Source organism: Sycon ciliatum, chromosome 11, assembly GCF_964019385.1.
Source record: "Sycon ciliatum chromosome 11, ocSycCili1.1, whole genome shotgun sequence".
Classification (NCBI taxonomy): Eukaryota; Metazoa; Porifera; class Calcarea; order Leucosolenida; family Sycettidae; genus Sycon; species Sycon ciliatum.
This window is the reverse complement of record NC_088653.1, coordinates 27,613,628-27,630,234: the sequence shown is the minus strand read 5'-3', so window position 1 is coordinate 27,630,234 and position 16,607 is coordinate 27,613,628. Positions and strand designations below refer to the sequence as shown.

Genomic DNA, 16,607 nt, shown 5'->3' with positions numbered 1-16,607 from the left:
ACACACACACACACACACACACACACACACACACATACACACACGCATGAACATAAACAAGCAAAATTTGATCCTGAACAACTGTTTACACCACCTCACCCTTGCGTTTAAAATCAGCAGACATCACCTATGGAGACTGCTAAGGATCACGGTCTATCATGCCAAGAGAATGGCACGCAAGAACGTCACAAGAGAATGGCACGTGAGAATGTCACAAGAGAATGGCATGTGAGAATGTCACATGGGAAAGTCAAGCAAACTGTGAATCTTGTTCAAGTGGGTAATGCAACCTTGATATGTCGGTGTTGTCATAATCACGACAAACGCTTTCCTTTTGGCACAGACTACAAGCTTTTGAGCGACCCGAGTTACCCGAAACCTACCTTTCTTTTTCAATTTGAACCCTGAGAGGAGAGAGGATGCGTCAGGAATATGTACCTCAATGGAGATGACAAGTGTCAATGCGGAGTGAAGTGACATGTACTGCACTAACGGGATGTCTGTTTATGTTTCCCTTGGTCAAAGACCAATGCAAGCATGTGCCTAGGTATAGGAAAGCTGGCGTGGACATGGCCTGGGGTTAGTCAGTTACAGCAATGAGCACACTCTTGTGACATGGTCTGGGGTCAGTCAGTTACAGCAATGAGCACACTCTTGTGACAGGGTCTGGGGTCAGTCAGTTAGAGCAATGAGCCCACTCTTGTGACACCGTCTAGGATGAGTGAGTTAGAGCCGGTGTTTCGTTCCGCGGTCAGTGAGCCAGGCCGACCACACTCCTTGGATTTATCACATGGAAGTGCAAAATTCAGGATTGAAACACAGTGCTCCAGTATGTATTATGTTATCTATACTATATAGATGCCACCACACTACCACACTACCACACTACCACACTACCACACTACCACTGCCTGATCACTGCCTGATCACATAAAGCAGTCATTAGCGGTATATACCTCTGCACCATACCAGGTGGTATATGTATCCAATATTCTCCACCACACCAAGTGATATCCAATATTCTCCACCACACCAAGTGATATCCACTATTCTCCACCACACCAAGTGATGTCCACTATTCTCCACCACACCAAGTGATGTCCACTATTCTCCACCACACCAAGTGATGTCCACTATTCTCCACCACACCAAGTGATATCCACTAATCTCCACCACACCAAGTGATGTCCACTATTCTCCACCACACCAAGTGATCTCCAACATTCTCCACCACACCAAGTGATATCCACTATTCTCCACCACACCAAGTGATATCCACTATTCTCCACCACACAAAGTGATATCCAACTTTCTGTACTTACCACCGCACCACGCCAGGTGGAATCCAGCATTCTTGCCGTCTCTGGAGATTGGTACTCCTCATCTAAGTACATCTTGGTACTTCCCTGGTGATGCACATACATACACACACACACACACAAAGATGTACATACACACGTGCAAAGATGCACAGACACACAGACACAAACACATGCCACAAGCATCTTTGACACGCATGCACAAAAAAACTTGTACCGCTACTTGTTCATTGCTCCGGGAGTGGGGGTTGAGGTTCCGAATACATATTGGGCAAATGAGTCAACTGGCCATTGAACCTTCTAACGTCCACCCCCTGAGATCCCCAAACTCCGGACTTGAACTGGGAAATGATCCTACTTCCGGGCTATTGTATAGCCCACTCATGGCATATTGTGTGGCAGACATATGGGCTACTGTGTGGTCCACATATGGACTACTGTGTGGTCCCTGTATGGGCTATTGTGTGGTCCATATATGGGCTACTGTGTGGCCCACATATGGGCTACTGTGTGGTCCACATAAGGGCTACCGTGTGGCCCACATATGGGCAGCTTAACACACAGTAGTAAGTTGGCGAGGACAGAGTAATCAAAAAGGATAGACAGTATCGAGGTATCATACCTTTGACCTTGACCTTTGACGCCCATCGCCGGAGGCGATGATAGCAATGCTACGGCAGAAGCCATAGCAACTTGTGCTGGGATTGCACCATTCAACAGCTTGCAAGGCTGAAGAATTGACCGTCACTATTCAGCCTGGTCTACACCATACAGCTATTTGAAGTGACTTTTTCTGGCCAGTGAATCCCTATTTTTGGTCTTTTTCTTTTTTTTTCTTTTCTTTTTTTCTTTTTTTTTTTTTTCCCACACACACATCACACCACATACTCCGGCATGCACTGGCTGTTGGTAACCACCCAGGAGAATGAAAGAAAAGTCAGGAAGAGTCTGAGAAAGAGAAGAAAGACGTGTGTGACCATAATCGTCGGGGTATCATACACACACACACACACACATACACATGTCACGGCTGTTATGCATGCATAATCCAGCGACATTATGTACGGTACGACATTTTCCCGTCGCCCCAGTGATCCATGATGCTGTCGTATGCGACCTTGCTGCCTTTTTCAAATCTCTGGAAATATTCGGCAAGGTTTCGCCTATGTTTCTGCCGATTCCAGCCGTTTTCTACGCTGGATTCGCGAAGTCTAAGCGAATTCACCTTCCTGCCTTCAAGCTGCGCAAGCAGATATTTTGATCGTCAAAATGCGCAATGGGAAAGTGAAGTTACGATCTTTTTCGTTTCGTTCTTCCTCGTCGTGCCGGCCATTGGCGTTTATCAGAATTGGCTCACATTCGAGGCTTCCTCCTAAGGGGTGCAGAATTTTTGGCAGCCTTCACGCCAATTTTCATTGAAAGGTTTGTCCTTTTCCTACGTCGTAGTTATATTTTCATTGCCGCCCAGATTATCGTTTTCGTGCCCAAGTCGATTTGCGTGGCGTACTTGGACGTCAATTGCAAGTGTTTGCTGATATATGCAGGACGAGTGGAGGTGTGTTCTCCTGCCTCAATGTCTAACGAAGACCCCGGTTTCGTCCGCCATAGGAGGGATCCGTGCATGCTTCGTTCTGGATGTCAGCAAGTACGAATCAGACAAGCATCCAATGAACATTTTTTTGAAATTCATGCTTTCGAAATGTATGTAGAAACAGGACATTGTGTAGAGATTTTAAATGTCAGAGATGCAAGATTCCCCATCTGTCTGAGGCCTTACGTGTACACACATAGGCATGGGTTTTTGTATTACTAGTGGTACTGCAGATTTAGGCCACGCACAATGTAGTCTTTCGACGATCCTGCTGAAAAGCACACACTTGCATGCGTAAAGACCATACTGAAATACTTCAAGTAATTGAACAACAACAAACGACAACCATGATGCAGCTTATATATCTTGCACTACATCAGCACTAAGCACAGCATGGCACTCAGGACAGGACCGCAGCCGCTGGTGATGGCCGTACCCGGTTTTACCACTCTCGGCGTTCATGATAATTACATGTAACATGTTCAATATGCAAATGATTATGTAGAACACTAATAGGCTATCCTCGCACACTCCTCACTAGAGTCCCTCCTAAACTGCTTTCTTCTTTAGTGAGGACTACTGTACAAGCTGCATTATGCAGAGTATCTGTTGCTACCGGAGTGTGTAGGCGGAACAACCAGGTTATTATTCTGATGCGAATAAGGTTACACAGCATCACGCATCTTCATGACCGTGCCATTCCTATGGAGCTGACTCAAGGCTTGATGGCAATGCAGTTCATCTGCTGAATTGACAGATGTCCATGAATTCATTTAAAAATAACAAGTCGATCAAGTGAGAATTCAAGTCGGCAGAATAGCGCAAGTTCCCACGTAGGGAGCAACACACAATTCCCCAAGTATTGCCGAAGTCGCATCAACCTCTTCTTCACATTAATTACAATACGGCGAATTAAATCAAAGCTGTAAGAAGCTAAATAATTCTGTGACTTGAAACAAGCATTGATAGAAGAATAACACCTATAGCAGGTCCATGTGCTTTAAAAGTTGGAGCGCAAATAGAGGATATCTTCCAGTCTCCAACTGGAAGCGTTGCGGGCAACCAACTCCGCCATGCTATGACACTTGATGATGTATTGTGGTACTTTGCTTATCACTGCAAGCCCACTGGTTGACTTGATCATCATCCATTGCTTCTTTCATGACGAAGATCAGCAGTGCAACTGTGGCAATAAATATCACCGCCTCCAATGCCGCACTTATTGGAGGAGCACATTCTACTGGAAATGAAACACTTCAAAGTTCAGTTAGTGCTGATCTGGAATAGTATGGAGAGTAGGGTGGTGAAGGGTTACACGCAAATTCAACATCCTTGCCGATGAGCACTGTGGAGCATGTGCAATGCAGAACTACTGTCCAATAGTATACAGAATCTGATTTCCAGCAATCCTAAAATCCTCACATTGATCCCAAGGTGAAGAGCACACGCATGAAGAGACGTACATGTAGCTGCTATGTCATCAACTTTGCGTTGAGAGAGTAGCAGACGATCGAATTCTATCCTTCTCCTTCTCCAAGATGAATTGCAATCAGTCTAACGATTTATTTGTGCTCTTTTCTTATGCACGGAAATCTGGCTGTAAGCTGTCCTCAGGGGAGAACATGTTTTAGGATAAGAGCAGTGGGGTTCCATCTGTTCACGTCATGATGGTAGTGAGTCAAGCAAACGTGCCCACTTCTTGTTCCGAAGTTTCAAACACAACTAATTGCATGATGCACCGGCTACATTACTAGAATTTATTACACTGCATCGTCTTGAAAACAATTCCTGTATTGACTGTATTGACTCCAGGACATACTAACTTCAGTACTTTGCCGAAGGGAGGCTTCCAGGTCTTGGTAGACTTATTCTCCTCCAGCATGGCCTCATAAGACCTCTCCAAGGCACGAATCCATCGCCCCCAAAACTTTCTTCGATAAATTTGAAAAATGTGCAGAAAGACTGCACGCGTCGGCACGCTGTGCGTACGCGAGCTGTTGCGATGCGGGTTGCTACGGTACGCCGCCATATTGATAAATGTCGCACTCGGAACAGCCGTGATGTACCCAATCACATACACACATACACATCAACACACACACATACACACACTAGCACACACACACACACACACACACACACACACACACACACACACACACACACACACACACATACACACAGAATGGACAGTTTAGTTCACCCATACCTCACGGTGCTCTTGAGCTGCTGCATTGCGAGTTTTGCGATAGTCCTCCATCTGATAGGCAGACACAAACAAAGAAACATAAACACACACACACATACACACACACACACACACACATACATACAGTTGTTGAGATATGGTATGTGCAATGTTGACCACGGCAATCTGACTTTGAACTGTGCAAGGCACAGTTGTGCACTGCTCTCGTTTTTACTTCTTTCTCGCAACCTGCTGCTATGGAAACAAGACTTAGACTGTGCCAGGGTATGCGTGTGCGTGCGTGTGTACATGTATGCACGTGGCCATTCACAAGTTGAAGGTTTTCTCTCTCTCTCGTGCCAATGATAAGAATTGCCCCCAAATCAACCGAGTTATGAAGGTTTGACCACACTACATCTATCAGAATAAAGCCCGCATGTATGCACTGCGCACTGAGGACATAATTTACGGCCTTTGTGCGGCAGTGAACATCGGTTTTCATGAGGTACATCAATGTGCTTTGTGCTACAAGAGTTAAAGAGCTTACCATCATTCCAGCCATGATGTACAGCTTCTTGGCACGCAGATAGTCTTTCTGGTCACTCACAGCTTTGCCGCCAAGCTACAGCCACAACCAACAACCACAACCAACAACAAACAACCAAAAACCAACACCAAACAAGAACAAACAACAAACAAGAGCAAGGATAAGAAAAAGAAGAAGAACAACAGCTCCTTACTGAGTCACGTGTACATGAATAAGGCCGACACCGGCACCGGCACCCGTTGTCAATGAACAGTGCACACACCTAGTGAACGGAAAAGAATTGAATTCAATCTCTCTCAAAGTATATCTCAGCAATGCCACTGTCACTTCAATCCTCCCTCTCCCTCCCTCCCTCCCTCTCCCCCCCTCCCTCTCCCTCCCTCCCTCCCTCCCTCCCCCACTCCCGCTCGCCCTCCCTCCCTTCCTCATTCCCTCCTTCATTCTTTCTCTCTGCCTCTCTCTCTCTCTGCCTGCCTCTCTCTCTCCCTCTCTCTCTCTCTCTTTCTTTCTCTCTCTCTCTCTCTCTCTCTCTCTCTCTCTCTCTCTCTCTCTCTCTCTCTCTCTCTCTCTCTCTCTCTCTCTCTCTCTCTCTCTCTCTCTCTCTCTCTCGTTCTCTCTCTCTCGTTCTCTCTCTCGTTCTCTCTCTCTCTCTCTCTCTCTCTCTCTCTCTCTCTCTCTCTCTCTCTCTCTCTCTCTCTCTCTCTCTCTCTCTCTCTCTCTCTCTCTCTCTCGTTCTCTCTCTCGTTCTCTCTCTCGTTCTCCCTCTCTCTTTCTCTCTCTCTCTCTCTCGTTCTCTCTCTCTCTCTCTCTCCTCTCTCTCTCTCTCTCTCTCTCTCTCTCTCTCTCGTTCTCTCTCGTTCTCGTTCTCGTTCTCTCTCGTTCTCTCTCTCTCTCTCTCCTTCTCCCCCCCCTCTCTCTCTCTCTCTTTCTCGCTGTGTGTCTCTCGCTCTGCCTATCTCTCGCTCTGCCTATCTCTCTCTCTGCCTATCCCTCTCTCTCTCTCTCTCTCTCTCTCTCTCTCTCTCTCTCTCTCTCTCTCTCTCTCTCTCTCTCCCTCCATCTCTCTCTCTCTCTCTCTCTCTCTCTCTCTCTCTCTCTCTCTCTCGTTCCTATCAGTTGCTGTGAACACCTTGAGTGGAGAGCGCTTGCTCGAGCGTTGAACCGGGTTCTTAATCCACCATACCCAGTTCGCAAGGCTGGGCGGGGTTGTGAGCAGGCTTTCATTTCATCTTTTCTTATTATTTCTTATTATTTCTGCTTTTCATCTCATTACAAAAATTCTGCGCTTTTTCTCCATCTGCGCATAAAATCTAGACTGACAACCTGCTTGTTAAATCATGCACCTGCTTTCAGGCGTAAAAACCCTGTTGTAGAGGTCTCAATCCTCATTTGTTAGACTTAACTGTCTTTATAAATGTAACTTACTCTCTCTCTCTCTCTCTATCTATCTCTCTATCTCTCTCTCTCTCTCTCTCTCTCTCTCTCTCTCTCTCTCTCTCTCTCTCTCTCTCTCTCTCTCTCTCTCTCTCCCACCCAGTCGATGAGGGGACCCCTACATGGACTGAATTTCAGAATGTTTTGAAGAAGTGTCGCAACACCTCTGCACCGGGTCCTGACAAGATACCTTAAATAGTTTGGAAGCTTTGTCCCGCCCTTCAATCCATTCTTTTCACCATCTTTGGGCGGATTTGGGAGAGCAAGATCATTCCAAGGCAGTGGCAGGTAGCGTGTATCACACTCCTGGCCAAGGGGGAGGTGTCTGATTTATTTATTATTTATTTATTTATTACAGCATCTCATAGCACAGTGAGAACACCGGCCAATACAAAGAGAGAGGGTGTTAGCCAACCACGGCAAGGAAGGGAGAAGGGGAGGAGAAGAAAAAAAGAAAAGAAAAAAAGGAACCGGCATGGATAAGTAGTGATTGCAACAAAATGAGAAACACAAAATCAAAGTCAAGGCGCGACAAGGCTCTTAAAAAGGCGGAGGGAAGAAATGTCCTTAGCTTCTTGGGGAAGTGCCAGCCACGCAGAATACGCAGTGAAAAGGGGAGAGTGAAGTAGAAAGGAGGACTTGGGTTTCGGAAGGGAAAGGGAGTTTCTCGTGCTACGGGAAGAAAACCAGTTGAAACAGTGGAGGTGAGGTGGACACAGATTGAGTTTGAGAGAATGGATAAGGCATTAAGGGTGACAAGATGTGAATTACATCTCTTAGACAAAGGGGTAGTGTGAGCAAGGGCATAAAGGGTGGAAGATGGGAGCATGCGGGGTTTCCGGAGGAGGATTTTTAGAACTTTTTTGTGCTGAATTTCGAGCTTGGCAGCACGGGTTGTGGAAATTCCAGCCCAAGCAGTATCTGCATAATCAAAAATGGGGCGTAGGTAAGCTGAGTATAAGAGGTTACAAGAGATTGGGAGATGGTAACAATGAGAAGAGAGGATTCCTAAAGATAAACTTGATCGTTTACATAATATAATCGATGTGGGGTTCCCATGAAAGATTAGAGTCAATGAAAATGCCAAGATGCTTATGGCTGGAGACTATGTCTATAGGCTGGGGGAAAGTGGGATGGAGGAGGGGCAGAACATCAGGCTGAGAAGGAAAGAGCATGATTTTTAGTTTTAGACAGATTGGGCGATAACCGCCAAGACGACATCCAGAAAATTACTCTTTGAATCCGGTTAGCTAGGTTACTCATCAGGCCAGTGATGTTAGGAGATGCCCGTAGGAGCGTTGTGTCGTCTGCGAATAGTGATGTGCCCGGGGCAGCTGCGGGCAGATCATTGACGTATAAGATAAAAAGAAGGGGGCCGAGGATGGAACCCTGGGGAACTCCGGATAGTACTGTTGTGTCGGCTGAGGACGTCCCATGTACCGTGACGTACTGCGTTCGCCCAGTTAGGTAAGATGTCAGCCATAGCAGGGGATTGCCGTCTACAGTAAATGATCCACGAAGCTTGGCCAAGAGCCCCCGGTGCCAGACGGTATCGAAGGCCTTGGCAAGATCGAAAAAACAGATCCCGACTAGATCTCCAGCATCCCGATGTCGACACACTAATTGCACCAGGCGCGTCAGCTGGAGGGTGGTAGAATCGCCTCTGCGAAATAAATAAATAAATAATGATCCTTCGAAATTCCGACCGATCGCTCTAGCAAACACGTCCGGGAAAATCTTTTTCACCTTAGTTGCAAAGCGCCTCTTGAAACATATGCTAGGCAATAAGTTCTTCGATGGTGACAACCAGAAAGGATTTATGCCTGCAAAGGCTGGGTGCTTAGAGCATACATCACTTTGTTATGAGGCGATGCGTGATGCAAAGACGGCAAAACGCCAAATTTGCATTGCGTGGATAGATTTGAAGAATGCATTTGGTTCAGTGCGCCACAATCTGATACAGTGTGCTCTAACCCACTACAGCCTTCCTTTGCAATTCAGGAAATTAATTTTTTCCTACTACGACAGTCTTTGCGCTTTCGTCGTACAACCACACACTCCCACCTTTAATTACAACATTGGTGTTTTCCAGGGTGCCCCTTGTCCCCGGTCTTTTTCAATATTTGTTTCCAGCTTCTGCTGGACTCAATTCCAGCCCCTGAATTAAGTTGCCTCTCCTATGATTTTAAATCTGCCCCTTTGCAAGTGTCCCAAACAGCTTTTGCTGATGACTTAGGCCTCCATAGCAAATCTAGTGCAGGTTGTCAAAAACTCATTGCGGTCACGGAGGACTTTCTCTCGTGGACCCAATGTATGCAGGCGGCGCCGCACAAATGCAAAAGCAGTGCAGTAAAGCTTGTAGATGGCCGGTACAAACCTTACGATCCCTGCCTGACGATGTCAGGGAGGAAGATCGCTTTCATTGACACCGAAGAGTTCAAGTTCCTGGGGCGAAGGCTGCATGCTGATTGCTCTGAGCAGACCCAGCGGGAAGACATCCGTCAACTCACTGTGTCTCTCATGCAAAAAGTAGATGGCTCTTGGCTACAAGACCACCACAAGCTATGGCTTTACCACCATCTTGTAGTGCCCAAGCTTTCTTGGTCTTTCCAGGTTCTTGAACTCACACAAGGTTTTGTACGTGAACTGCACTTTATGTGTTTACCATTTCTGAAGAAATGGTCAGGCCTACCTCGATGCGCAAACTCTGCCATTCTTTTTATTGGCAGTCGCAAACGCTTTGGCTTACGCCTCCACTACCTTCCTACGGTGTGGAAAAAAGTGCCAGTCCATCAAATGGCACATTCTTCGATCGAGTGGGGACGCGCGCATGAGGGCGCTGTACACTCTGCGTCGGAGTAAGGATGCGAAGCTGACAAAGCGATATGCGGCGACAATAGAGCTGGAGTGTGCAGAGGCATCAGTAGGTTCAGGGACTCTTCGTCCACCGTCATCTTCAAGTCATCGTGCAGGGTTGGGTGCTCGTGCTCCGAAGCAGCATTCCAAACCCCCGAGGAAGGATCTCCTTCAAACATTTGAGGAGATCAACGCACAGGAGCAGATTTTGAGGCTGAAGACTCTTCAGGTGCAAGGCAAGTGGTTGGAGTGGACATCGGTGATGTGGCAAGACCTCTCGTGGAAATCCCTTTTGTACGGTGGTACCGGTAAGGATTTGAAATTTCTTCTCGCATCCACCCTCGACGTGCTACCTTCTCCAACGAACCTACGCCGTTGGGGAAACACCGCAGTGGATCCGTACTGTAGTTTGTGCCGTGCCTGGGCCTGTACTACGCCCCACGTGCTTGGCGCTTGTCACGTAGCGCTGGACCAGGGACGTTACACCTTGAGGCACGACAACGTACTCGGGGTCATCGTCAGGAACATGCGTGAGTAGATTCGTATCCGCACTGCTGCAAACACTGTACAAACCGAAAATTCAAATGGGCTTGACTTCATCTCGTTTTGCAAGGCGGGAGAGAAGCCAGTTCGCGTTCAGCCCAGACGAAAGTTGGTTACGACTGATCTCCTGTCAGCAGCCTCAGACTGGAAACTTCTTGTAGACTCAGTTAGTGCAAAGATTTCTTTCCCTAGCTGAGTTGCACTTACCACCCTAAGACCAGATATAGTTCTGTACTCTACGAGTCGTAGGATTGTATTCTGGATGAAGTTGACAGTTTGTGCTGAGGACAGATTCAGTGTCAGTAACTCGCGGAAGGACAGGCGGTATGCGGATCTGGCCGATCAATGCCGACCAAACGGGTGGCAGGTCGTTTCTTTTTCGGTTGAGGTAGGTGTGCGTGGTTTCATCCCGGACTCTCTTCGGAGGGCTCTGAAAGCGCTTGGGTTTTCTAATCGAATAATAAAATTTATTTGTAATTTGTGCAGTAAGACGTCTCTGCGAAGCAGCTACATCATCTGGTTGCGACGTCAACAAAAACACTGGTCGGAAGATCCACTTTTCTGAGGTACTGTATGTGGGGCTCCGTTTATTGAGGTGCGTTGAAATTTATTCTCCTTATCTTATTATTTCTTTTCTATAATTTCCCCATATGAGTACCTATCAGTTGCTGCGAACACCTTGAGTGGAGATCGCTTGCTCGAGCGTTGAACCGGGTTCTTAATCCACCATACCCAGTTCGCAAGGCTGGGCGGGGTTGTGAGCAGGCTTTCATTTCATCTTTTCTTATTATTTCTTATTATTTCTGCTTTTCATCTCATTACAAAAATTCTGCGCTTTTTCTCCATCTGCGCATTAAATCTAGACTGACAACCTGCTTGTTAAATCATGCACCTGCTTTCAGGCGTAAAAACCCTGTTGTAGAGGTCTCAGTCCTCATTTGTTAGACTTACCTGTCTATATAAATGTAACTTAATACTCGCTCGCTCTGTGTCTCTCGCTCTGCCTATCTCTCGCTCTGCCTATCTCTTGCTCTGCCTATCTCTCTCTCTCTCTCTCTCTCTCTCTCTCTCTCTCTCTCTCTCTCTCTCTCTCTCTCGTTCTCTTACCTCATAAAGCAAACTGGCTGCTTCTGAGAACATGTTAGCCTCACGATACCTTCAAAGATACATACCGCAGTCCGAGTTAAGGATTGAACGCAACACACTCTTGAATAAAAAGAGAAATTGGCCATGCCCCTTAGAACATTTCATACCAACTGACAACCCTACCCTTTAGGCTAACTAACTACAGTAGCAGGTGGGTACACTACTCAACCATGACAGTGATTCACAAACAATAACCGGTAATCAACAGCAGAAGAAACGTATAAGTCTCGCTTTTCAAGCACATCACTGCAGCAGAATTTGAGTCTCAAACTTCAGCCCAGTACTGTTGGACCAGTTCTATCTCACAATTCAACTTCATTAGCCCAACGACTTTCAGGGAAACGGGGGAATATGATAGTGAGAGAGTTAGGAAATTAAATTTCGGATTTGGCAACAAGCAATTCCGGAAGCTGGGAATTCGGGATTTTGTACACAGGGGATTTCGGATTTGGTAATTGGGAAGTGGGATGTGGTTTAACCCTTTGTGACCCCACTGAAATTACGACAATTTACTCACCTTCAAATAACATGCACTTTCGTTTGTATCTCCATCAAACAATCACCGATTTTTACAAACTAGCCACCATTGGAAAGGTATTTCCAAGACGAAGCGACTGATACCATACTCAAGCCAGCTACCTGCACGGCCTCTGCTCTGCATGGCCTAAAATGCCGATCAAAACAACAGCCGTGCGCGAACAGCTTCAGCAAAGTTCAAACAGCCACCGCTCTATTCTCCTTCATCACATCCACTTCAAACAAACTGCAGCGAAAAGCTCGTTTCAAGCGCAAAAAATTGCTGTCCAGCATGCTTGACTATGATGTAGCACTCTAGGGAAATCCCCCGCCAAGTGCAGCGTGAAAATTTGAAATTTTGATCGGAGTGCATTTTTCAGTTTTTCTCCGACTTCGAGGCTCACCATGGCGGCATCGTACCCCCTAGAGACTTCGGATATAACCAAGGTTCTTCTCGAAACGTAGACGCTTTGTTTGTGAGAATGGGTGAATGAACACCAGAGATATTAATTTGTTAGTGCCACTGTATATCAATCGATCGATATCGATCGACGGGGTCACAAAGGGTTACAGGGAATTAGGGATTTGGCAACTGAAAATGGTGTGTAACAGAGCCACAGTGACAGCATACAATGGGTATAGTCGACAGTGGGTGTAGAGTAACACAGTGGGCGTAGTATAACACAGTGGGCGTAGTGTAACACAATGGGTGTAGTGTAACACAGTGGATATAGTAGACAGTGGGTGTAGTATAACACAGTGGATAGAGTATTAGACTTGTAGGTTACAGCTGCACGGCATCAATGATATTGTCATGCTCCAGAAGATGTGTTGCATAGCGAGATAGTAGCTGCTCTATGCCAGGCAGGGAATGCTTCTTAGCCAGTTCAACTGCTCTATACCACTGCGTACAAATCAGTTGCACACATACACACATACACATACACACACACACACACACACACACACACACACACACACACACACACACACACACACACACACACACACACACACACACACACACACACACACACACACACACACACACACACACACACACACACACACACACACACACACACACACACACACACACACACACACACACACACACACACACACACACACACACACACACACACACACACACACACACACACACACACACACACACACACACACACACACACACACACACACACACACACACACACACACACACACACACACACACACACACACACACACACACACACACACACACACACACACACACACACACACACACACACACACACACACACACACACACACACACACACACACACACACACACACACACACACACACACACACACACACACACACACACACACACACACACACACACACACACACACACACACACACACACACACACACACACACACACACACACACACACACACACACACACACACACACACACACACACACACACACACACACACACACACACACACACACACACACACACACACACACACACACACACACACACACACACACACACACACACACACACACACACACACACACACACACACACACACACACACACACACACACACACACACACACACACACACACACACACACACACACACACACACACACACACACACACACACACATATATAAACACATACATTACATTAATGATAGCTTGCATAGACCTCGGTCCTACTGGTAGGACCATCGTACACAGACATGCTGCATGACCTCTGTTCTAACATTCACCTAAAACCTGAAACTAAACTGTTGCTAACGGAAACCTGACCCTAGACTGTTGCTAACGGAAACTTGACCCTAAACTGTTGCTAAGGGGCTAATGAAGGAGTCCATAAATTTTAGATGGGATCGGACAAGGCATAAATATTACGAAATTCCATGGCAACAGTCCATGGTGACCATGGAAGCGGAGTGTGGAATTTTGTATTCTCTTTGACTATTGATTAATAGATATTTGGTTGGAGGAAAGCAAATCAGCACACGAAGAACAGAAGCCATATAATTTTTTCGACTAGGCCTTTCATTCCATTACTCTTCAGGTCGAATACAATGGTGATTAACAAGGTAGTAAGCAAGTCCTTATAACCGGCACTCTGGCGGTCAGATCTTTGACAAAAATAGCTCTTGAAAATAGCGCTAGTGGTGCAAACAGCATATTTGGCGGTCAGAGCATAGACCAAATAGCACTTTAAAAGATAGCGCTTGTAGCGCTAACTACACAGTGAGACAATGAATATTTCCAGTATCACACAACAGTGGGGACCACGGTACTACAATGTCAAAACAGGGACAACTTTCCCACATACTTCTTTGCACGCACAGTGCTTCAGCTTGGCAATGTACACTGCCTCCAGCACAGCAAGGTGAGATTTGTTGCGCGCACGCGCTTGTCACACGCGCTTGTCATAGGCACTGACAACGAGTGCCAGAGCTGAGGACAAGTCGAACCGTGCTGTCTTGCGACTCCTGTGGCTCGGCGACCAGTCGGCCATGTTCAAGCAGAAAATTCAAAAAATTGTCCAGCGCTATGTTCCACTCTGCTACCCAATCTGTTGTTTCACTACCCGGAAGATGTTTTCCACCACCAAGAAGAATGTCCTGCCACTGATGTATTTAAGTAATGTCATTTATTTATTCACCTGTGAGTGTGACCGCAGGTACATTGGCAGGACAACACAACGATTGGGTGATCGCATAGAGCAGCACATCCCAAACAAACTCGTACGGACAGTTACAGGAACAACAAAACCGGTTAGGACATGGAGAAACCGACCAGTCAAGGATATCACCGTCACCGTCAACAAAGGGAGAAGAAAATCAACACCGATCAAACCACCAGCAACTGTCACGAGACAAAGTGAACGACTGCATCTTCGCAACGCTCTGGAACAAGCGGCTGACACAGGATCGGCATGTGAAACCGTGTGTGACTCCTCGCCCGGCAGAGAAGTCGCCAGCGGCACAGCTGCAATGCACAATAGCTACCACAGGAATGGACCAACGGACAATGACGATAATGAGAAGGACTCAGCGATACTCCGCCACCTGACATCGCCACCAGCCTGCCTAAGTGCAGTCTGCAAACATGGCACCCACTCTCACTTCACGATTCAAGCGCGTGCGCGCTACATATCTCACCTTGCTGTGCTGGAGGCAGTGTACATTGCCAAGCTGAAGCCTGAACTGTGCGTGCAAAAGAAGTATGTGGGAAAGTTGTCCCTGTTTTGACATTGTAGTACCGTGGTCCCCACTGTTGTCTGATACTGGAAATATTCATTGTCTCACTGTGTAGTTAGCGCTACTAGCGCTGTCTTTTAAAGTGCTATTTGGTCTATGCTCTGACCGCCTAATATGCTGTAGGCGCCACTAGCGCTATTTTTCAAGAGCTATATTTGTCAATGCTCTGACCGCCAAAGTGCCGATTATAAGGACTTGCTTACTACCTTGTTAATCACCATTGTATTCGACTTGAAGAGTAATGGAATGAAAGGCCTAGTCGAAAAAATGATATGGCTTCTGTGCTTCGTGTGCTGACTATTGATAAAATTGCACATATGCAATGCACTGGACATAGTCTTGCATTTTACGAAATTACTTTGCCCTACAAAGACCTCATCTCAACAATTGTTTCAAAAAATTCTCAACCAAAAGCACTTTTGCAGCGTGATTTCTTGGGTCCTACCGGTAGATGGCATGCAAGCTGTCAATAATGAACAATTGTTTGAGCTCGTACTTGTACGTGTTCACCACCAATACCAGGTCACATGACCACTACCCGGTCATATGACCAATACCGGGTCACATGACCAATACCGGGTCACATGACCAATACCGGGTCACATGACCAATACCAGGTCACTTGACCAATACCAGGTCACTTGACCAATACCAGGTCACATGATCAATACCAGGTCACATGACCAATACCAGGTCACATGACCAATACCCGGTCACATGATTTAGAAGAAACTTTGGACAGATCACTCAATAGGCCATAGAACCACCCAACGGCCAACAAGCATGTACGCTCCAAACTCTAAGTGGACTTGGAAATGATTCCACTAATGGGATCAACACACCTCCGTAAGTGGACGAGGACAGGGTGCAGAAAAAGGATTGACAGCATCAGGGTGTCTGTCCCGGGATCCAGCTGCATTTACTCCTGCCCCCAGTGAAGATAATACTTGCTACTTGTGTAGGTAGCAAAAATCACAGTGCATCTGATATAAGCTTCACTCGCACCATTGATTACACACGAGTTAACCAAGCACGAAGAAGCTCATTGGTTAACAAGACTTAGTATTAATTTTTTTAAAGCACTTCAAATAGAAGTACATGTATATGGGCCCTGAAACCAACACAAACACACACATAGACACACACACACATAGACACACACACACACACACACAT

At 46.5% G+C, this 16,607-nt stretch overlaps 1 protein-coding gene across 3 annotated transcripts in view; it reads right to left on the bottom strand.

Annotated features, from left to right (window-relative positions):
- LOC135827709 (WD repeat-containing protein 35-like) overlaps window positions 1–16,607 on the bottom strand; it is a 64,396-nt gene that overhangs the window by 7,815 nt on the left and 39,974 nt on the right. For all 3 annotated transcript variants that reach the window (XM_065340162.1, XM_065340163.1, XM_065340164.1), the window contains 5 exons: window positions 12,929–13,044; window positions 11,586–11,634; window positions 5,646–5,720; window positions 5,120–5,170; window positions 1,323–1,406 (listed from right to left, as the gene is read on the bottom strand). In XM_065340162.1, coding sequence (XP_065196234.1) covers window positions 1,323–1,406; window positions 5,120–5,170; window positions 5,646–5,720; window positions 11,586–11,634; window positions 12,929–13,044 — 375 coding nt within the window. The remainder of the gene's footprint in view (window positions 1–1,322; window positions 1,407–5,119; window positions 5,171–5,645; window positions 5,721–11,585; window positions 11,635–12,928; window positions 13,045–16,607) is intronic.